Here is a 24,120-nt window from a genome sequence, read left to right on the forward strand (position 1 = left end):
TCCGCAACAACGAACAGCGTCCGTATTCCTGCTATAAGCAAGATGAAAAGCAAACTCTGGCATATTTATTTATTTATTTATTTAAAGATACCTTACAGACCCCTAGAGGAATTGTGTAAGGGGGAAGAGTATGATGATGATGAATGTGGCGTTTTGTGGCGCAAGGACCAAATGTGGCCAAAGAGCGCCAGGCCGGTGGGGGGAAGAGTATACACTCAAAGGTTATACAATAATTCGAATACATATGTGAATATATATACAAAAAAATATAATGCAAGAAATGCACTAACATACAGTAATGCAGTGTTAAAAATTGGGCAAAAGACAAACCGAATGCTTCAGAACGCGAGAGGTCAGTGAACAAGAAATTTTCACAAAGTAAAATGTAACCAATAGAATTACAGAGTGAGCGGACAATATTTGGCTATAATAAAAAGTATTTAGGTGGTAGTAGCACAATAATAACAGGAAACTCAAGAAAAAATAACACCTTAGGTTATGTAGAGTTTGAAAAATGCGTTGCTAAAAGATGCGGAATTTTCCATGGTTACTCTCATAAGCGCCTCAACTCGTCACAGTTTTTCCTGCTCACCTCAAACAGCGCCTCAACTGATACAACTGCTAGTGTCTATGAAGTTTCATATTTCGTGGCGTCCCAGATTAACGCGATTTTAAACACCTTACCGAGCTCCAGAGTTTCATTAAAACAGGAATAGTTGTAAGCACATGACAGCTTTGATAAAGGGTTGTGGCCTGTGCCTAAAAGAAACTCGTTGCGAAATCATCCGCTAAGCAAAATTCGCAATTGATTGAAAATGTTTATACCTCAAAAAGCAATTGTCTCTAAAGACGGCTCCTAGCTGCTATATTGAGCGAAACACCGCTGAAATTACATGCGCTCAAATTGCCGGTGAAAAGCATTCTAGGAGGATCTTGCAGCATCACTCGAGTACTCACCACAGGAGCGGCCGCCTGTTGGTACAGTCCTGCGTCCCCAAAAGCAAGGCGGGCTTGTGAAGGCACCCTCTCCGAGAGCGGGTGCTGCGAGTAATCGTCGTAACCGGCCGTGTACCGCGAGAATCGGTACGGCACTCGATCATACGACTGGCTCGATCGCACGTAGTGGGTGGGGTAGTAGCAGCGGTACGTGCCGTCCGAGTGCCAGCTGCGGTCCCTGCGGTGGCGACGCTTATGTCGGCCGTGCTTCCGCCGGCGGTGCCGCCTCTTGAAGCCGTCGTCGTAGTCTCCTTCGTCACCTCTTTCGACAAGCATTTCACGAAGCCGCTGGGCAGCCTCGCGACTATCCGCATCATCCCAGTCGCCCACACGGTGCTGTTGAGCTGTGACCTGGTAGCAAGATACCGAATTCCTCGCAGTAACCGTGTCGCTGGACGATCCGTCGTCGGCGCCTTTCATCCTGTACACTTTGCCTGCGCGCAGCTTCCTCGGGTCCACCGTCGTGATGTGCGTGATGAACTCGAACTCCTTCGAGCCCCGACTCGTGCCGGACGAGCGGCTCCTTCGTCTCCTCGTCGATGCGCTGCCACGCGTCGTGCTTCCCCACGACCCCGAGGTCCAGGAAGAGCTGCCGGATGTGGAGCCCGATGAGGAGCGTCGCGTCGTGGACGATCGTCCCCGAGTCGAGGAACTACGCCGTCCGGTCGTCGAGGAACTCGCTCGCCGCCGCCGCCGCCGCTTGCGTCGCCCGCTGCGCTTCTTCTTCGGCTCAGCGTCACCCTCGTTCAAGCCGAGCCACGAGCATATAGTGCTGACGCACGAACCCTGCCGTTGTCCGTGCCCCTTCCGACGGGACCGTCTCCTCGAAGCTCGAGGCGAGGCGCTGCGCGAGGTTGCCAGCGCCGGCTGTGGCATCATTCGGAACTCGTCCGCCACGTTCTCGAGCATTTTGCAGCACTGCTCCAGCGCGTTCGCTACGCTCGCAGCCGGACCCGCATTGCGGGGCTGCATGGCAGGATTGAATAGCTGGCTGTGCACCATGGTGAGCGCGGCCGGCGACACCTGCTCCTGCAGACGCTCGAACGGTATGTCCCCGGTGCTCTCCCAGTCCTTGAGGGCACGCCGGCTCTGCCTGGCGGCCCGCCGGCGGCGCCGCCTTCCGCGGCGAGCCCGGTGGCGCCGTCGACGCTTGAGCCGCTTCAGCTCACGGTCCGTCCGACTATTCACCATCATGCTGAGCTGGTTCAGAATTTCAGCCTCTCTCTGCACGTCCGAGCCAGAGCTGCTTCCCGCAGCTTCCAGCTCGGGCGCCCTTTGCATGGCAACTGCCCCGTAACCATCCCGCGGTGGACTGATCGCCACTTTTGTGTCGATACGTGGCGTACCATCCGCACCGGTCACCTTGCGGGACGTGGTGCGTATTACGCGTGCTTCGGGGCTGATGTCAATGCCGCGCGTGTTTGCACCGTAGAACCGGCGGGAGCGGCGCCGGCCTGGGCGGACACCTGGAAGCTCAATGCGACGGATGATATTTTCTTGCGAGGTCGAGTAACGCGGTTCTCCACCGTCTGGCGATGGGATCTCCTCGATTTGCTGTCTCGTGATGGCCTCGATGCCATGACGAGGTGGGGGCGGTGGTTCTTCTTCGGGTTGGATCATCTCTATCTCGGTTTTCGTGCGTATTTTGATTTGTGGTCCACCAGGAGCCTGGATTACTTGTTCGGTCATCCCTGGCTCCATCGTCTCGACAACGCCCGTCGCTGACGGAATAGCCTGCACGTTGAACTGCTCCGTCGGCGTGCCCCCTGAGGAACCTGGGCCGAAAGGTCCCGGTGGCTGCGCTCCTTCTCCGACAGTCATGACCTGTTGCAAGTTCGGCGGCTCCAGCGAAGACAACCTGTTGAACGTCTCCGGAGAGCCGACCATGCGGATCCGCTCCGTGATGGGTCCGTCGAGGGATGACGAGGAGGAGCGCTCGTGCGTGACCACGATCATGCCGTCAGGGTATCCCATCGGCGGCAGTGGTGGTATGCTCTCTGCCGGTGGCGGTGGTGGCGCTGCAGGTGGCGAAGAGGGCGCTGGCGGCGGTGGTGGTGCCGGTGGAGGAGGGCTTGCCGGAGGCGTAGCTTCCTTGCTTTTCTTCTTTCCCTTGCTCTTCTTCTTCTTGCCCTTACTTCCCTTCTTTTTCTTCTTTTTCTTACTCTTCTTTTTCTTTTTCTTCTTGCCTTTCTTGCTCTTGCTCTTCTTGCTCTTCTTCCTTTTCTTCTTCTTTTTCTTTTTCTTCTTCTTCTTCTTTTTCTTGCTGCTGCTCTCTCCCGCGTCATCGTCATCGTCATCGTCGCGCTTGATCGGCTTGCCGAGCTCGAAGCGGTATTTCGCCCGCCGTCGGCGACGCTTCTTCTTCTTTTTCTTCTTGCGCTTTTTCCTCTTGAGCGTCTCCTCGTGCGGTCGCTCCGGCAGCACGGCCTGCTCCTTGGTGTCGGCGCGCCGTGCCATGTGCACCACCACGTCCGAGGCCTGGCGCTTGTCGAACTCCTGGACTCGCACGTCTTTCTCGAAGGACAGCTTCTTGTTCTCCTTGACGATCTCTTCGCCCCAGTCGAGGTCAGATGGAGTGTCGCCCATGGCGATGTCCCATCTGCACGAATCGTAGCCATTTGTGCATTTCAGAGCTACCACCGTGTATTTCAATAGAAAGGCGGCAATGGCTAAGCGATACAGCGACATAGCAGGTATGCACGCACGTGCGTGAATATGTGCTGTGCTTTGCTGTGCTGAGCTGCGCTGAGCTGAGCTGAGCTGATCTGAGCTGAGCTGTGCGTGCGTGCGCGCGCGCGCGCGTGTGTGTGTGCGTGTGTGTGTGTGTGTGCGTGTGTGTGTGTGTGTGTGTGTGTGCGTGCGTGCGTGCGTGCGTGCGTGCGTGCGTGCTGAAAAGCCTATGTCACCGCGACTAAATCGGCCGCGTTAGGTTGCCAAGATAAATTTAAGATTATCTCAACGTGCAAATAGAAACATCGGCGCAAGCCAGACAAACACTAACGAATGTTCTGAGCTCAGTTTAGTCGTAAATACAAGCCGTCAAATGCATGTCCCCGATAAGGAGAGGCTGTCATACGGATATGGCATGACGTATATATGCCTCATCTCATTGAGGCGTGGAAGGACATCTCCGAAAGCGAAAACAAGAACACGAGTGAATACTAGTGTTATTGAATAGACGTACTCGCAATATAGGGAATATACTTGAGCTCATATATTTGCTGTTGTTCGCTTCTTCGTATGTCGACCGCTCTATGAAGGCAACGGGTTTCTTAGTGCGTTTCCTGAGGATTATAGAAAGTTAAACAAGAAAAGACAACAGAGAAGTTGTAACATTCAGCACATATAAATATTTTATTTGCCCAGTGTTCATAGGCAACAACTAAGCACGTCACCTACACTCTAAGAACAGTTTACACCCTTTGGCTTGCCCCTTCTGCCACACAAAAATAATCGTCATCTGCCTTGATGCGTTTCCTTTCTTTATCGCTGCAAGCCCGGAACTTTCCAGTGACGAACGGCACGCGCGTTATCAGAAGGGGCACTCCAAAGGGTGTAAACTGTTCTATGCTGATAACGCGCGTGCCGTTCGTTACTGGAAAGTTCCGGGCTCGCAGCGATAAAGAAAGGAAACGCATCAAGGCAGATGACGATTATTTTTGTGTGGCAGAAGGGGCAAGCCAAAGGGTGTAAACTGTTCTTAGAGTGTAAGAACATATTTTCGCAGGAGAAAAGGCTGAGCAGAAATAGTCATCACAGTAGCAAAGCAGCGGCCGGCGAATCATTTCGCAGATGTGCACAGGGTAGTCCACCGTTAAAAAGAATGCACGAATTCTGGGCGCATGTTATTTTTTCCTATCGCTCGCACCTTTCTACGCTCCTTTGCAGTGTGTCGTCAAAACTTCACACGCCACTTGCAAGTATCGATTGGAAGCAGACAGGCGCACCTTTCTTTGTTCTCTTTAAATGTGTTGCCCTTGTATAGTTGTGTTCAGCTTACGCGCTACGCCATTACATGGTGAATGGACTCGATCACCTACTAGATAGGGAAATTCACAATTTCCACGATAGCGCGGAAATCGACGAAGTTCCCATTGCGCGACAGCTGCGAGCCGCTGCACCAATTGGCCGTACTTTCGCAAGACTGCACCTGTGAGGAATATACCACCCGGTCACCGAGCAGTTTGCGGTGAACTGGAATATTTTATACACCTCCGTTATTTTATTGACTTTCGCTTTGAAAACAGAGATCCCTGAAGCAAAGTTATTTGGAGATCTACTGTTTGAAGGAAATATAAACAGAGTATTTACACTGTATGTGCTTTCCTATTCGCGACCCATGCGTTGCGAGTAAGTTCTAGATATCAATCAATCAATCAATCAATCAATCAATCAATCAATCCATCAATCAACTTTATTTACTTTCGATAGGAGGAATACGGGACTAAAAGCTTGAGCATCGTGACAAAGTTCCGAACCCGTTACAGTTGGCAAAACAGCAGGATGACGGTCAGTCATGCACAATGAGTTCAAATAAATCGACGAATATTACACAACATCGAGTAACACAAAATTTTGCAACAAAGCGCGAAACAATACAACCCGTTTGCATAGGCTTGAAAGAGCATGAACATGAGAAGCAGCGATCGACAAGAAGAGGGACAAAAGTATTCGAAAGCATGTACTATTCCTGAATATAAATGGACTGGGCGAAGTGCTTAATCAGAGAATTTTGATTAGGCGAAGGATAGAAATATTCATGGTTTAATAAGTTTAGAAGGGAAGGTAGCTTGTACGACAAAGATTGTTCATCATAAGTAGTTCTATGGGTGGGTACAGTCCACATTTCTTTGTGCCTGGTTGGACGAACACTTGTGTTTGCTTTTAACTTAGCAAGATTAATTATGATATCGGTACCATACTTTACAAAAGCTTTATAACACAACATCAGTATATAATTCTATAATCAGTCTATCAGTCCAGAACACTGGAAGAATTTCGTACTTTGTAAAAAGAAGTTTTGCAGAAGAAGCATAACGTACAGCAGCAATATGTCGTATGGCTCTTTTCAGCAACAAATACAGCTTGCGCAAATTTGTTACACCAGTAGTACACCACGCTATGCTGCAGTACTGCTACAGAGAGGACACTAATGCATTGTAGATCATAATCTTCACCATTGTAGGAAGAATACATCGTGTACGTGTAAGGACACCAATGGCCATGTAGGTTTTCAACATATACATTCCATGCAACGTGCTTTCAAAAATGTACTCCAAGGCCTTTAACAGATTTCACCAACTCTAACTGCTCAGAGCCCAGACGTAAATTCAACTTCTTTGTCAGCGTTTTTCCTTTAGGCATGTACAAAAGAACTTGTGTTTTTGAAGCGCTTATTTTTAATGGATTCACCGAGGCCCAGACATCTAGGTCAGAAAGCGTTTTGTTAGCCATCGCTTCTATCTCTGTTTCCCAATTCCCTGTAAAAAAAACTGTCGTGCCTTCAGCATACAAAACGAATGTTGCGTTGTCTGTGCAGTGTACAGTGTCATTTATGTAAATCCAAAATAGGAGTGGTCCTAGAATGCTCCCCTGTGGCACATAAACAACGACCGGCTTCCTTGCAGATGTTTCATTCTTTGAATCTACGAATTGTGTCCCGTTTGAAAGATAGGATTCTAAAAGCGCATGCGCTGTTCCACGCACACCATAGTTTTCTAATTTGCGAAGATGGATGGTATGATCAAATAAGTCAAATGCCTCAGAAAAATCGACGTATATGCCTAAAGCATTTGATTACGACTGAATGGACCTATCGTTATTTCTTTTTGAGTTAAGAGGGAGGTTTCGGTAGAGCGATGCTTCCTAAACCCATGTTGAAAATCTTGAAACAAATTGTGGTGATTAAAAAATGATAGCAATCTGATATGCATTAATTTCTCAGTACCTTTCGATAACACTGGAATTATGAAAATAGGTCGATAGTTGTTTAGTGCCCCCTTATCACCGTGCATGAAGACTGGAACAACGCGTGAAGTCTGCATTTGTTTAGGAAATATGCCTGTAGATAATATTAAGTTATAAATACGGGTAAGAACAGGGCATATAATATCAAGCACATACTTTATGGGGCGCATCTGGATACAATCGGCGTCCAGGGACCGGCTGTTTCCTATATCGTTGAAGCAAGAAAATACTTCTAAAGGGCTAGTTGGTACAAGACATAGTGTTACTAAACACGCTTACAGGCAGGAACTGAGTATAGCAGTTGACGCCATCAACGTCATTTAACTGAGGTTTTAATGAGAAGATTTCACCAAGATATGGTACCCGTATCTCATATTTTTATATTCCACACGTAGCATGAATGTTTTGGATTTGTGTATAGCCTAAATATTATACTCACTGTACTGCACTGTGTACATTGATTAGCGTAAGGACGGGAGCGCGTGCCTTGGCGTGCGATCGCGCATCCTAAGCGGCGCAGTGCAGACGCCAGTGTGAGCGCCGTGCACCGGCCAGACAGGTCCGCTAGGAAAACAAGGCAGCGCGAAGGGCTACCACCTTCTGCCGCATAAGCATGGCCGCGTCACCGGATCCGTGAACGGCATCTATCGCCATCCCCTCTGAGACGGGATGGTGGCGTCACCTAGCCTGCTCGAGTTAATGAGGTGCGATGTGCGTGCTTGTCATTCTAGCAGTTTTGTTTACATCAACACTAGAGGCAAAGCTGGTAGCGACATCTCGTGCTTTTTCCACCTACAGTGCGCAGCCAGACTCTCCCTGCCATCATGACCACCGCAAGCGCCACGAGCTTACCACCACCTGCTCCCCAGTCCTCCGTATGCCCCGGCACAATCCGTCAGCGGGACCCTCCCATCTTCAGCGGCACTGACGACCACGACGTTGATGACTGGCTCTCATCATACGAACGCGTCAGTCTGAACAACAAGTGGGATGACATCACGAAACTGACCACCGTCCCTTTTTACCTCACCGGAATTGCCCACTTGTGGTTTCGAAACCACGAAAACGAAGTCCCAAGCTGGACGGTGTTCAAAACAAAGTTCAGCCAGGTCTTCGGCCGGCCAACTGTTCAAAAGCTTCGTGCCGAACAGCGCCTGCAGTCGCGCTCTCAGCAGCCTGGTGAGACCTTTACCAGCTACATCGAAGATGTCATCGATCTCTGTAAACGTGTCGATGCATAAGCAACCACCTCGCATCACACACGTGTGCGGTGCAGTCTCGCCACGCCATGCGTGCGCTTTCCGCTCCCCGGCCGAGGAGGGGCGAGTGCTCGCTGAGCCACGACGCCACTGATGTGCTGGAAAGTTCTGGGCAGCCGGCGCGCCGACAGACTCCTCTCTCAGCGAATCTAGTGAACGCGCTTGCACAGCTACCACGGAGCGACCGGAAAAAGGCGAGACTCCCGAGGAAGAAGCCGCCTACAAGGAAGCTCGGCGCGCGACTCGGCGGGACTACGATCGACGAAGGAGAGCCGATCCTGCCAATCGCGCTGAAGCCGCCGCCGACAAACACCGTCGCCCAGGATCCCGAGTAGCCAAGTCATGCATAACATTGCAAAACTTAGCAAAACCTAGCAACACGTAGCGAAAGTCGGTACTAGCTCCGCTGCTACTCAGCCTTGCACCACTAGTGAAAACTTCGCAATTTTTTTAATATTTTTTTTTTGCTTTTATATAGCTTGGTAATTGCAGAAGTTTGATTGATTTGCGGCGTTCGGTGCGTCCCTAAAGCGCGCATAATAAATATCATCTAAAAGTGTAAGTATTACTGATTGGTATTCTTTTTACGGCTCGTTGTCATAGCAGACGACACGGAGACCACACGACGCCAGACGACGCTTTTTGTGCAGCGATTTGTTTGCCGCTTCTAGAACAGTGCGCTTGCGAGGAACTTTCGGCAGTTGGTTCTTAAAATCCGCTTACGGTACGTGAAGCACACGCTCCCATGTTCCCGCCTACATCGATTGCGATATTGTCAAAGCCTAGTAGGAGACGGGAAAGCTGGTGTCGAGGACGTGTAAAAGCACTTTATCAGCGCAGTCAACGCGACGTCGTTGTCGTCTCTGTTTTTCTACTCGCGCGCTACCTCAGCGTGGTTTTCATCGCCTGGTACATACCCGCGGCGACCATGGCGGATGTGGCATTTGCCCCTCCTCTGAAAAGGTGGCATCGTCCCGATGCACCAACGTCCGAAGGCTGTGCACAGATGGTGCAAAGTTGAGGTCATGAGGAAAAGTATGGCTTCATACGAAGCACGTGCACAACCTCGGGCAGATGCCGCCGGCGTTTGGAGCAGTTATGGCTGTGGGGGACAACTTCATAATTCACATCGCTGATGCGGCTCAGAACTGTATACGGGCCGAAGTATCTTCGCAGGAGCTTCTCAGACAGCCCCCGACGACGAATCGGAGTCCAGACCCACACCTTTTCACAGACGTTGTATGTGACGGGTCTGTGCCGATTGTTGTAGCGTCGGGCGCCGTATTCCTGTTGTTCTTGAATTCGGAAACGCGCAAGCTGCCTGGCTTCCTCTGCGCGTTGCGTAAACTCCTCGGCCCCAGTCTCGTCGTCACCGCTCTCGTGTGGCAGCATTGCGTCCAACATTGTTGTCACTTCCCGGCCGTAAACGAGGTTGAAAGGCGTCACGCCTGTTGTCTCTTGGCGCGCCGTATTAGATGCAATTGTAACGTATGGTAAAATCTCGTCCCAGTTCTTGTGGTCGACTTGGATGTACATACTCATCATGCCTGCCAGAGTCTTATTCAAACGTTCTGTTAGACCATTGGTTTGGGGATAATAAGCCGTGGCCTTTCGGTCGCAAAACGGTGTCCAGAAGCGCAGCCGTGAACGCAGATCCTCTGTCTGTTATCACCACTGCGGGAGCGCCATGCTTTAGAACGACGACTTCGATGAAAAATCGCGCTGCTTCGGCTGCTGTTCCACGTTGGATAGCACCTGTTTCGGCGTACCGAGTAAGGTAATCTGTGACGACGATTATCCATCTATTTCCCGCAGTAGACAGTGGAAACGGACCTAAAAGGTCCATGCCAATTTGTTCGAACGGCGCTTGCGGTATCTGGACAGGATGCAGCAGTCCAGCCGGCTTGTCGGGTAGGGCTTTGCGGCGCTGGCAATCCAGGCATGTCTGTATGTAACGTTTCACGATCGACGCAAGTCCCGGCCAATAGTACTTTAGCCTAATTCTTGCCAATGTCCGAGTGTAGTCCAAGTGACCAGCGGTCGGCTCGTTGTGACAGGCATGTAGGACTTGGTCGCGAAGAGATGCGGGAATGGCGAGTAAGTAGCTGCTGCCACTAGGTGAAAAGTTCTTTTACAGAGAACGTCGTGGCGCAAGCAAAACGAAGGCAGCCCTCTCACGAATAACCTCGGCACGCTGCTTGTTTTTCCCTCCAAGTAATCGAAAAGAGGAACCAGTTCTGTGTCCTGGCGTTGGTGGCGTGAAACGGCGACAGTATCTACCACGCCTAGAAAAGCCGCGTCATCATCGTCGTGCACTGCAGTCTATACAGGAGACCGAGAAAGGCAGTCGGCGTTGGTGTGTCGTTTCCCTGATTTGTAGACAACCGTGAAGTCGAACTCTTGGAGCCGAAGATTCTAGCGCGCAAGCCGACCAGCTGGATCTTTTAAATTAGTCAGCCAGCAAAGTACATGATGATCACTGACAACGGTGAAACACCGACCATTCAAATATGGCCGAAATTTCAGGACGGCTCACACCAGTGCGAGACATTCTTTTTCTGTCGTGGAGTAGTTTGCCTCCGTCCTTGACAGCGTCCTGCTGGCGTAAGCAATCACTCCTTCGGTGCCGTGCTGCCGCTGTACAAGCAGTGCGCCAAGGCCGACATTACTAGCGTCGGTATGAAGAATCGTAGGAGCGTCGTCGTCAAAGTTTGCGGGCACGGGAAGCGTCTACAGCCGTTGCCGTAGGTCGTGAAATGCCCGTTGCTGGTCTTCGCCCCACACGAAGGGGACATCTTCTCTGGTGAGATGTGTTAATGGTCATGCGATGCGCGAAAATTCCGCAATAAAGCGTCGGTAGTAGGCGCGAAGGCCCAGAAAACGTCGCACGGCCTTTTTATCTGATGGCGTTGGGAAATTAGCAATGGCAGAGATTTTATCAGGGTCAGGTCGGACACCTTCACGACTAACAACGTGACCGAGAAATTGAAGTTCTTCCAAGCCAAAATGGCACTTTTCAGGCTTTAAAGGTAGACCAGCTGGGCGTATTGGTTCAAAGACCGTCTTTAGTCTCCGTAAGTGTTCCTCGAATTTGACGGAGAAAACAATCACGTCGTTGAGGAACACCAGACAGGTTTGCCATTTGAGGCCTGAGAGTACGGTGTCCCTTAGTCGTTGATACGTTGCTGGCGCAGAACACAAACCGAAGAGGAGCACCTGAAATTCATAAAGTCTGTCGGGCGTCGGCTTCGGTGACAATACGGTGCTTAGTGAGCGGCGTCTGGCTGACTCGTGACGTTGATGAGAAGCAGCTCTTGAACTCATCGATGAGCTCAGGAAGGCTGCTGCGTTCGACAGGCGATAAGGTGGGACTGATGTCAGCCACAGGGGCAGGCATAGCCACGGTGGACGTCGCGTGCTCCACTGAGAGGCAGTCTTGTACTGAGGTAAATTCGTCGAAGTAAGCAACAGCCATGCCCTTCACAATGTGTCGACGTTCCCTGGTAAAATTCGTCAGTAGGAGTTCAGCACGTCCGTCGTGTACATTAATTAAGGCCCTGGCGATGGAAACGCCTACACTCAGTACCAGTGCGTCAATGTGTTCAGCGACGCCAGTCCCGGTGTTCAAGTTGTCGCAGATAAACAGGTACGAGCGAACAGCTTTGCGGCGGAAGCGTGACGTCGCCTTCGGCGATACGTAAGCGGGGTCGCTGGTGTTCCGCGGGGTCGACGTCATCTGAGCTCGTAGAAAATGTGACGACGAGGTCACGAACATTAATCACTGCACTCTACTCTCTCAAGAAATCCATCCCCAATATAAGTTCCTTGCAGCACTCAAAGAGAATGACGAGGGTGGCGACGAAGGTCGCACCGGCGACTACTATTCTGGCTGTGCATTTTCCAATAGGCGTCATCAACTGGCCGCCGGCAGTTCTGATGTTGGGCCCAGTCGACGGCGTCTTCACTTTTCTCAGCCTGCCGGCCAGCTTTTAACTTATTATCGAAAAATGGGAGCCAGTATCGACGAGGGCGGCCACTTGGTGGCCATCAATGCAAACGACAAGATCGGCGCTGACGGCGTCGGTTAAAGGGGGTGCGGTTGGAGTCGTCGGTCGTCGCTGATGGGGGCTCTTGCAAAGTTAGACGGTTTGCAACCTCACCCCCGGAGGTCGCTGCCTCTAGTTTCCCCGGCGCGGGCTAGGGGACCTGCCCATAGCGGCGTCAGGAAGATCGCGACGGGTCGGTGCGGTGTAACGAGCCGGAGAAGGGGAACGCGATCGAGGCGTCGCTGAACCTTCCTGCCGAAAGTTTGTAGTATTTTCGTCGCAGGTACGTGCAGCATCAAACAGAGGGTAATTGCAGTTGGGACACCTTGGATACCCAGCTGCGCGGTAGTGGCACGCGCGGTAAACATGTCCTGCTTCGCCGCAATGAAAGCATAGCGGCCGGCGGTCAGCGGTGCGCCACAAATCGGTCTTTCGAAGCGGGTAGCCGGCAGGGGATTCACCGTAGAAACGAGGCGCAGCGATCGGCTGGCGGCGATTCGGCATAGTTGGCGGCGGCTGTGACTGTCGAAAATAGGGCGTCGGGGGTGGTGGTGATGGCTGCGTCGTAGTGCTTGACGGTGTCAGCAGCATCGAAGTGGCGGGAGGTGGACGACAGACAGTTTCCCCGTAGGTTAATCGTCGCGGCACCGTCTGCCGGTCGGGCGACAAAAAGGCCTGTCGAACTTCCTCCCGAACGATATCAGCGACAGAAGCCACTGTTGGTGCCATAGGAGAAATCCCGAGCTGCCGGATCTCCTCTCGCACAATCTCTCGGATGACTTCACGCAGAGACGTGCCGCAGCTCTCAGATAGAATTGAAGCATTCACCGGTGAGTTCTTGCAATCATATTGGCGGTACCGCGTTGCTGTAGTGCCCGTTCTATAGCGGTAGCCTCCTTGGTGAATTCGGCCTCTGTCGTAGGTGGGTTCCTCACGAGTCCGGCAAACAGTTCCTCCTTGACTCCGCGCAAGAGATAACGTAAATTCTTTTCTTCGGCCATCTCAGGGTCTGCGCTGCGGAAAAGGCGGGTCCTATCTTCTGCAAACATGGCAACGCTCTCATTTGGTTTTTGAATACGGGATTCGAGCAGGCGCTGTGCGTTGTCTCTTCTGTCGCTACTAGTGAATGTGTCAAGCAGCTGGGTGCGGAAGGCATCCCATGTGGTCAAACTTCCCTCCCGGTTCACAAACCACGTCCGCGCACTGTCTTGAAGCGCAAATTAGACCTTAGCCAGCTTTTTCTGGGAGCCCCAGTCATTATAACTGGCGACACGCTCAAATTGCTCTAGCCAATCTTGGGCATCTTCAAAAGCGTCACCATGGAAATTTTCTGAGATCTTAGGATTCTGTGAGGTCACTTGCGATGGAGTCGCAGTAGCCATGGCTGAAGTAGGTAGACGCGTTCCTGCAGGGTCCTGAAAAGGGTTGAACTCGGGTGTCAGGCCTAGCAGGCGGCTACTGTACCGGTGAACAGGAGCTTCGACGAACGCAGGTGATTCCGTGTTCGATGTATGGCTCCGCGAAGGCGTGCCGATCGTGAGGCAATCCTAACCAGCACCTCCACCAGTGTCAAAGTCTAGAAGGAGGCGGGAAAGCCGGTGTCGAGGACGTGTAAAAGCACTTTATCAGCGCAGTCAACGCGACGTCGTTGTCGTCACTGTTTTTCTACTCGCGCGCTACCTCAGCGTCGCTTTCATCGCCTGGAACATACCCGCGGCGACCATGGTGGATGTGGCCATATCTGCTGAAATAATTTCGTAGTAACTTCGTATGTTTGTAGGTATGTGCGTTAGATGCTTATTAAATTAGCTTGCACTGATTACTTAGTATATAGGCAGGAGCATTCTAATTTCTTTTGCAATGTAAAATGTTGCCGGCGCGTTTGGCCACCGTCAAGCAGCCATATCCTGCAACCCGTTGATGTTTACATGTGATGCGCTTGTATTTTGGCAGACCCAACTATTCATTATCATCATTAACTTGACTGAGACTACGGTGCACTTTCGGGCTAATTTTGTCGAGCATCTATTTCGCCAGCGGGAGTACAGTTAACAAAGACACTTTCATGAACACAGAAATAAACTAGAAATAAATGTAAGAGCTCTGAAACACGCCTTGATACCGCGAACCTGGCGGCACGCAAACATACATTCATTGAACTGAGACTTATTGCTTCAGTTTTGAACTTGAGCCAATTGCCTGCAATTTTGGTATTTGAAACTGAATAGTTTAGACGTTCGGTTTGTATGCCTACACAAGTTCACACGGTAGCACGGTAAGTGAAGGTGATGCACCTGTGACTTATAGACTAATGTAGAGCTTTTAGGCTGGTGAAGGAAGCATTGTGAAGAATAATACATATACAGAGAAGTACTAAACATGGCGATGTATGGCTAACGGTGCAAGAGCTGTGGCGTACACATAGTCAACTAATCACTCCTAATGCACAACCCACACAACCGTAGAGACCTTAGTATACGCGGCGACAAGCACTTTGGTCTTTATAATTTCAATCAGTCGTGCGAATTTCCTTCGTGGTTTCCCTCTCTGCACGCGAGCTACGCGATAGTCCACCGCTACGTGCGCTCGGTGAAACTCGGGCCTCAAGGAGCAACGTGCTGCACGCGAGCCGTTACTCTAACATTATTAGCGATGGCCAGCGGGCAGGATCGGCTTGCGCTGCAAACCATCCTAAAGCCCTTGCGAGGACACATTACGCACTGGTGTTGGCCCGCCACTGTTAAAGTCTCTCGGATGGGCTCAGCTTACTCGGCAAGCCACTCACTGAAGAGCGCAAACTTACACGTGACAATGAAAACAAAGAGGCGGCGACCACAAGTACTCGCATCAAGCAAACACGTCTTTGTTCTCTTCCGGGGCCCGTTTTTTTCGCGGTAACAGTGAGATGGGGATGGATGCATCCACCAAGTGGTTTCGTTTTACTAGACGTGTCGGGCTATGAACACAGCCGACTGATCTCATCAACGGAAGGTCGGAAACTCATGCTGACCTGTAGTGGTAGCCGCTCTCCTCGGCCACGACGGGACGCCGAGTGAGCGGCGTCACATCGGGGGCCGCCGAGGTGCCGGCGGCCGGCGGAGGCGACGCCATCGTCGGTGCCTGCTCCCGTCAGCTGCGTCCGCTCAGCGCTGGGCGGAGGACACTGCAGTGCGCGTCATGGCCCGTCGCTGGGGTCCGGCACCCGTGACAGCGGGCGCCGCATTGCGTGCATGCCAAGAGGCAACTGGCGCCCTTCGTCGTCTTCTTTGCCCACTGCTGCAGTGTGTCTGACAGTGGCCGCCGCTAAGAGCATCGCTCCGGTTCAGAGCAAATATGTTGCTCTTGTTGTTGCCTCGGAACAAGGCTCGTACCCACGAGGGGCGCTGGCCACACTGCATAGATTGAACCCAATGCCGAAAGGGTTAAAGGCTAACATATGGAAGGAGTCATTTGGCAATGAACTGATAACACAGACTTTGAGGGTACGTCAACTAAATAAATAAATCATATATTAAACTGAACAACTAAAGAAAAATAATAATAATGGAATGTCCCACGGTCGGTATCCGTGGGACATATTATTTTATTATTGGGCGTGATTGTATTAGAGTTTTTCTAAATCAGTATTGATCCCATTTCCTGCTAGTCAGCACCTGCAGTTGCCGTAGTGTTGCGATTTTTTTCAATCGCGCCAAAGCTTGTACGAATTATAGAAAACTTGAAAAAAAGACGATTAATGTGTTCACGGTTTCTCAGAGATTGCCTTCCAATGTAACACCCACTTGCCCGGCGGCTATCTGAAAGCATTTATTCAAGTGGCAAGCACGAATACTACTCGCAGTTAGACCAGTACGAATATCGTCTCTTAAATGCTCATCTGCATGAAGAAAGTCGATGCTTCTCTCACAGCTTCGGTAACAGCGTTGGTACATTTCCTAATACCTCACTGTGTATGTGTTATTTTTGTATATATTCTGTATTCGTGTACTTCTTCTGAGTCCATATTTGGCTATGTGCCGTTAAAATACTAAATGCTTGTTGTCATGGACTCGAGGGCAATGCATACTTTTATGGGAAAGAGTACCTAGCACAGTTGCCAACTAGAATTTAAAAAAACTTGTTAGCATTCCAACAAACTCTAATGCCCGCGATACGAGCACACAAAATTTGTTAAAACCCGCTAAATGCTGAAAACACTCAGAATCACGTTCACAATATTCACACATGTTCTAATTCATGCTTTTTTCGGGGAATGCATTGCACCTGCTAGCAACTTACGTTTATCGCTCAGCGCAAGACGTGCCTGCATGCTTTGGAACTTACTCGAATGTTATCGTTCATTCTATCTGTTGTGTACGTTCTCGCCGGGCATTGTGCGTGCACGACACGAATTGAGTACTACTTCCAAGAAGGCGCACCAGCGATTACGCTGGAACCTTCGACGAGTCGTGCATAGAAGCCGACGCGCTTGCCCCACTGATCGGATTTCGAAGATCGCCGACTGCAGTCGCCGCTGTCATTGTACTGCGAGTGTCACTTGCTTTTGTGGGCACAAGTACGTCCAGCAAATGATTTGTTTCCTGATTCACAATTGTGTTCTTCGCCGTCACAAGCGCCTGACATCTCGTGGAGATGCATGTACGTGCATGTACTGCATCTGCAAAGCCGTTATCGAACCCTGAACAGTGAAGACAACATCAACGTCGCCAAGGATCAGCCAGCTATCCGCAGGCTGCAAGAACTGCTACCCGAGTACGGCCCTCTTCCCGAGAAGAAAATAGAAATCAAGGCCGTCAACAACCCCAATGGCAGTTCCTACGTTTCCCATCGTGCTGCAACAGCCCAGGGAGCCACCGATCTCCTGCGGATCGTTTTTAGAAGACCCGGAAAGCTGGCTGGAAACTCACGACAAGGTCGCTACGTTCAACAAGTGTAACTGCGGCGAGCAGCTGCGCCACGCCTACTTTTCCTTGGAGGCAGCCGTTCGAACATAGTTTGAGGATCAAGAGTCAGCCATGACGACATGGGACCTATTTCGCAGCACCTCTTTGGACACCTTAACGAGCGTCATGAGAAAAGCGAGGGCGAAGTTCTGTTATAAGCGCAAATGCGGCTACGCAACCGAAACATCACAATTTTCGTAAGAGGAGATCACTCGCCTGTTCAGACACGCCAACATGTCAAAAGAGAAAAAAACATCGCTTCTTGATAAGGGGTGTGAAGCAAGAGCACGACGTCGGATTGATACGCAACACGCCCAAGACCGTTGCAGAATTTGTTTCCGAGGCCACAACTATTAGGACACTCGATGTGTGGACAAAGCAATATCGCCGCCGAGCGCTAACCGCAAACTACAGGGTTGTTCAAGCACACGGCACCGACGACCTGCCAGAGACCATCAGATCGGTCGTTTGCGAGGAACTGCAGAAGCTCTTTGCAATGTCGCAGCCTCGGGTGGCCTCAATCACTGACATCGTCAAAGAATTTCAACGACAATTTGGATGCCCTGAGGTGCAGCCGGAATCGCCGCAACCAAAGCCGGAAGCGGCGACCTACGTCGCCCGCCGCCAGTGTCCGCCTCCGCGTTCGCACCCCTCAACACTCCAAGTCTGTCGTCCGCCGCCGCCACCACGCCCGCCCGTCGCCCATACCAGCATCCCTAGAAACACAGACGCATGGCGCACTCCGCACCACCGCCTGCTCTGCTATCACTGTAGAGAAGCCAGCCACATGCAACGCCGATGCCATTACCGGGAGATGGGACTGCGAGGTTTCGCCGTCAACGCGCCGCGCCCACAGCAAGGTGAATGACCTCGGGATATCGAAGGCTACCATTCACTACAACCCTCGACGGTCGCCCTGTTCGCCGTCACGAAGTCACTACCTGTCGCTGCGGCGCCGACCGTACACTGGCCCAACCCTTAGCCCTGATTCAGAAAACTAAAAGCAGGAACCGAAGGAGGTGCGGTTGCTGTACGTCGAAATGCCCAGGATCCTCCGCCGCCGACGATGGCGCTTCAAGATCTCGATGGCGTCGCAACTACACGCCGCTATATCGACGAAGCCTCGAAACCAAGGATCCGCCTACAAAGGAGACCTCAAGGCTCGACTTAACACCAGTAAGATAAATCGATGTAGCCGTGATCCGACGCTACAGCCTAACCGCAACGCAAAGCGAAGAAGCACCGACCTCGACGTGCTTCCCCAAGGCCATAAAATCACCGCTCTAGTGGACACAGCAGCCGACTATTTCATCATAAGGGGATCATTCGCCGCCGAATTGAAGAAAGCCAAGACAGCACGGTTATCGTCCAAGTCGATAACCATATCCGAAAACCACCACCGGAGAGTTCCTGAGTCACCAAGTCTTGAGTGTGCTCGAAGGTGAAGATAGCCTCCCGCCTCGCTCCAGTATCATTACTTATGTCGGAACCGAAACAGGCGCAGATGTAGAAGGCGTCGTCGAAAATGACCAACATATACTGGTCCAGCGTGAAATTTGCGTCGCAAGATAGAATCGCTCGACCGCAGGGAGTAAAAGCGACAGTAATGCTGAAAGCTTTCAGTCAAAATTTTAAACAGCTCAACAAGGGCACCAAAACTGCACCCTTGGAAGAAGTTACAGTAGTCAGCGATAGGTTCTTCTCGGTTTCAGTCGGACCTACACCGCTAGTACGTGTGAACCAGCCTTCGATATTAATCTGAGTCTTCCCAGGAATAAGCAAGCACACCACAGTGGCCTCCTCCAACAATAAAAGCACTGCTTCTCGCCGTAATCAAGGTTTCAACAAACACCAGTTGCTAAGCATCTCATGATAACTGAAAAATGCGGTCGACTCCCCCCACGACAGCCATTACCCAGTTTCAACGCGCGAACGTGAATCTATAACACTCGACGAAATGCTGGACGACAACATCATCTAGCCGTCGAAGATACTGCGGGTGTCTCCTGTAGCCTTGGTGAAGACAGCATTGCGTGAACAAAACCACCAATGAGGAGGTATACCCCCTCTTACGTATAGACGATGCGTTGGATGCACTCAGCAAAGCAAAATATATTTCGTCGATGTACCTGAAGACGTGCCACTGGCAAATCGAAGTCGACGAGATGCCCAAAGAAAATATCGCCTTTATCATGCCAGACAGCCTCTTCACGGTCATGCTATTTGGTTTTTGCTCAACGCCCGCTACTTTTCAGCATGTAATAGACATTGTATTGGTTGTATTGAATGGCAGACCTGCTTCGTCCACTGCTGCTGCCGCCGCTGCCGCTGCTGCTGCCACTGCTGCTCAAGGTAACGTTTAAGATCAACTCACCACTCTTGTGTTGGACAAAACGTTGGAGAAATTAAACGTCGCCATCAACATCACCACTAATTATCCGCAATCAATGCAAAGAGCACAGAAAGCTTCGCTTACGTCGATTCCCACAGGGCGAGAAATCTGCGTATTTTTTGTATTTTTCATTGCTATGTGTACTTTAGTTTTTGCTTTCGTATTTGTGCCATCAGAACGATGAATATTTTATTAGGTTGCGCTGGCACGTGTACTTATTTATCGTTTTTCCAGTGCCTACATTTCACCACTTAGCAACTTAACGTTAGCCCACAGCGCAAGCCGCGCCTGCTTTATTTGGAACTTACTCCAATGTTACCAATGATTCTATCCGTTGTGCATAGTCTCGACGAACTTTGCGTATACACGACACGAATTGTGTAGTACTTTATGGAAGGCACGCGACCACCATCAATCACCCTGGAACCTTGGACCAGTCGTGGATGAAAGGCGACGAGCTTGACATACGATTTCAAAGATGGCCGGCTGCGCTCGCCGTTGTGCGTTGGGCGTCACTTGTTTTTTGTGCGCACAGGTTCGCCCGGTAGAAGACTTCGTGATTCACAGTTTCGCACTGCATTCTGCACCGTCCTACGACCTGACAATAAGTTTTATTGTGTCTTGGTAAAAAAACTGTTAAAAAACACTCCACAGATAAGTGAGTGTTTCTTTTATTCAATATTAGAATAAAAGCAACAATTTATCTATGTTAACAAGCGTTTTCTTGTGCGACTAACTTTAAAGTGTGGAAAAATACGGCAAGAAAAACTTAAAAAAAAAGAGAGGAGATGCTTCCGTGAACTCCAACCACTGGGTGGAAAACAGCTTGAACTACCGGGTATTGAATAAAATTATATAAAAACGTCCTCTGTTGCATCTTGGTATGGTCATGCGTTCTCTGTCTTTATTTTCTCATCGTGTACTTCGTTCTAGGGTTGGTGCAATCACTGACCTCGCAGACCTCCATTGTACCGATATTGCGAACGTAATCGGGCAGCGTGTAGAAGAAGTCACATTTATCATATCTTTTTGGACCAGTCCGCAGAGTAAGGACTACGCTTTTAGTCACAGTAGCCATTCTGTTTCCAAGCTTGAATTTATTCATGTTCAGCTGGCTCATAACAGGCTCAACTTGCGCGCTGAGTCACAGCAGCACTAGTTATGAAGAAGCAAAATCGGACAACTAGCCGGAGGGGTTTCTGTCAGGACTATTCCTTTACTTCTCCACCTTGTCCGATAACGTCGGGACTCCTCTTTCGTCAACGAGTCTCGACGCTCTGGTTGTCGTAACAATTCCTTTATAAATTTTGGGTGTATTTCACGTGATCCATTTCACGAGGCAAAACACCCCCAAGCGCGCCTGCAAAAATGGCGCAAAGTGAAAGTGCAACCAACTTCCGAAACTGCTAGAGCTATATATAGTACAGAGGTGGCATGGAGACATGAAAGAACAAATGTGAATCGTACTCCTTGTCAGTGATGATAATTCGTTCTTATTTCCATGGAAGCTTGGATAAGCTCCACATATGTGATATGTACAGCACAAATTGTTTTAAAAAAAGTTATAATACCGCCAAAAAAATCCCCCGTTACAGAAAACGGTAAAATACCCATCACCAGCAAGAAAAAAACACTTAAATTATGGGGTTTTGCCTGCCAACAACACGATATGATTATGAAGCACGCCGTAATGTGGGACTGCGGAAATCTGGACCACCTGGGGTCCTTTAACGTGCACCTAAATCTAAGTACACGGGTGCTTTCGCGTTTCGCCCTATCGAAATGCGGCTGCCATGGCAGGGATCCGATCGCGCGTACTTCGTGCTTAGCGACCCAACACCACAGCCACTAAGCAACCACGGCAGGTTACCAGCAACAGAACAAACCTTCCCGCTAGGCAGTGCCGGGAAACGCTAAATTAAGCGGGAGGACCGCTAAATTCGCAACACTGGTGCCTAGTCAGACACTGTCGCCTTTTACCCACCTCCTATATACCTGTGCTGACACACTTAAATAAACTTTAATTTAACTTCAAATGTGTTTCTGGGCCGACATCACTCTCGTCCAATTTTTGGGTGAGTCATATTTCAAATAGCCGATGTCGAACATGTGCCGGCCGGAGGGATGCTAGGCGACGAAAGTGATTCACGGACTCCTCACAAAGATCTGGTCAGCACAATGCATGACAGATACAAGGAGGATAATCATCCGAGTAATATGCCTGTGACAGGGGGAGGGTTAAACGGATACAGAGTTTCAGTTATGTATTACACAGGCAGCAATACCGTCGTGGTACGCCGTATAGCCTGGTTCCCCAGGAAGCTTTCACCGGCGAGCAACGGTCCGTGGTACTGGTTGGTGGAATGACCCATGTTCTTCCCGAGGCCCGAGGCCCGCGTCACATTGTCATCATTCTTATGGGAGAGACGCTGGCGAGGTGTATGGAATCGCCTATTGATCATGTAATTCTGGGGAACATTACAGGATCGTGAACCGGGTGTTACGGATTGTACGTAGAAATTTCCTGAAATAAAGGTACCACGGGGTCTATATCCAATACAGTTTTCAGAATAATCTGACCGGCAGGAGGAGGACGTTCTCGCCTTTGCTAAAGGCCCGAAAGGTACGAATATGCTGAGGACTAGCCTTGAGAAGAGGGACGTGACCAAGGAAGACCTTAAAGAGGCACGAAAGGAGGATGCCAGTCTCCAAACCTTTCGCACCAATAGGCCGAGAAGTCAGCCGGAAAGCGAGAAAATAGAAATTTTACCTCTCGAAGGAAGTTTTATATAGGCGAAGTAAACTGTCGCGTGGTAGGGGAATTCGAACAAGTAATAGTTTCTTCGGCATAAGGTCAACATATATTAGAGAGTGCACATGAAAGTGCACTAAGCTGGACACCAAGGCACAAAACGAACTACTGATAGGATTTCAAAGGCCTTTTATTGGGATGTAATCCAATCAGACGTCCATAGATTTGTGAGTTCATGTGACGAATGCCAGCGAACCGTGACAAAGGGCAAGGTTGGAAAAGTGCGGTTGGGCAAAATGCACATTATTCATACGCCCTTTAAAAGGGTTGCCGTCGACATTATCGGCCCCTTGTCACCACCATCCCTGACAGCGGCAGACTTCGCCACGAGGCATCCGGACGCGGTAGCTCTAGATAAAATTAATTCAGCCTCCATTGTGGAGGGCATATTACAGATTTGTTCACAGGTTTTCGACGTGAAATACTCTCTGATGGAGGTTCGTCATTCACGCCAGGTTTAATGAGAGAGGTCAATAACATTGCCAATCAGACAATTGTGAACGACTCCATACCAACCAATAAGTAATAGGTTCGTCGAACGTTTCAATGGCGGCACCCTTAAGCAGATGTTAAAGAAGATGGGCCAGGAAAAACCTAAATCCTGGGAGAATTATGCGGCTCCTCTACTTTTTGCTTATCGTGAGGTACCGCAGGCCAGCCTGGGCTTCTCGCCTTTCGATTTACTCTACGGGCGTCATGTACGTGGCCCTCTGACCGTGATGAAGGAACTGTGAACGGATTATAACCTCGACAGCGAAGTGAAGACAACCTACGAATATATCTTAGAGTTGAAAAGAACCTGGAGGCGAGAGCAAGGCTTGCTCATGAGAAACTCCAGGAGGCGCAAAAGTGCCAAAAGAAGCACTATCACTTTCGCGCTTCACGCCGACAGCTAAAGGTGGGAGACAAGGCACTCATCTTCTTAAAACAAGCCACAACAGATTGCTGCTACATTGGAAAGGCCCTTTTCATGTTGTCGCAAGACAAAATGACGTTCATTATCTGTTGGACCTCGGACATAAGAAGCAGTTGTTCCACGTGAATATGCTGAAAGCATACAAATATGGTGAACCGACACGCGAAACAACTTTTGCAGCTAGCTGCGTGGCTGTCGAAGATTCAGGATTCCCCGACACAATCCCAACATTAGAAGTTACAGGGTGTGGTGATATCGTCTGGATGCCATTGTCGAAAGAATTGGCCAGTTCAAAGCAGCAGCAGGTTAACCACTTGCTGCAACTATACCGAGAAGTCTTTTCAAGCATGCCCAGAGCGACAACTCTGGTGCATTGCAACTTACAATTGACGACAGCAGTCCCTCTTAGCATCCGCAATATACCATCCCTTTTGCTTTAAAGGCGGTTATTGAAAAGGAAATACATGAGATTTTAAAACTGGGTGTAATCGAAAGATCTTCATCTCCATATAATTCTCCTCAGGCATTAGTGAAAAAGTCGGATGGCTCAAATAGCACGTGTATCAACTTTCGTCGGTTGAATGACACGCTCATTCCAGATGCAGAGCCAATACCGCGATGAAAGGGTTTTCGCCGAAGGGAGCGCAAAGCGCTACTTTTCAAAATTCGACCTTGTCAAAGGATATTGACAAGTCCCTCTTACTGAGCAGTCGAAAGAATAAACGCCATTTTCAACAGTATCAGGCCAATATAAGTTCTGTTTCATGCCTTTTGGCATAAAAACTGCCT

General features: G+C 50.1%; 1 protein-coding gene across 1 annotated transcript in view; it reads right to left on the reverse strand.

The window, feature by feature from the left end:
- Window positions 1-15,621, reverse strand: part of LOC126539820 (uncharacterized) — a 71,210-nt gene extending 55,589 nt beyond the window's left edge. Inside the window, exons 1-2 of the mRNA XM_055075751.2 lie at window positions 15,279-15,621; window positions 958-3,595 (exon numbers count right to left, since the gene is read on the reverse strand). Of these exons, the coding sequence (XP_054931726.1) occupies window positions 958-3,595; window positions 15,279-15,379 (2,739 nt within the window). The 5' untranslated portion in view covers window positions 15,380-15,621. The remainder of the gene's footprint in view (window positions 1-957; window positions 3,596-15,278) is intronic.
- Window positions 15,622-24,120: the final 8,499 nt, after the last annotated feature.

This window comes from Dermacentor andersoni, chromosome 2 (genome assembly GCF_023375885.2).
Source record: "Dermacentor andersoni chromosome 2, qqDerAnde1_hic_scaffold, whole genome shotgun sequence".
Lineage (NCBI taxonomy): Eukaryota > Metazoa > Arthropoda > Arachnida > Ixodida > Ixodidae > Dermacentor > Dermacentor andersoni.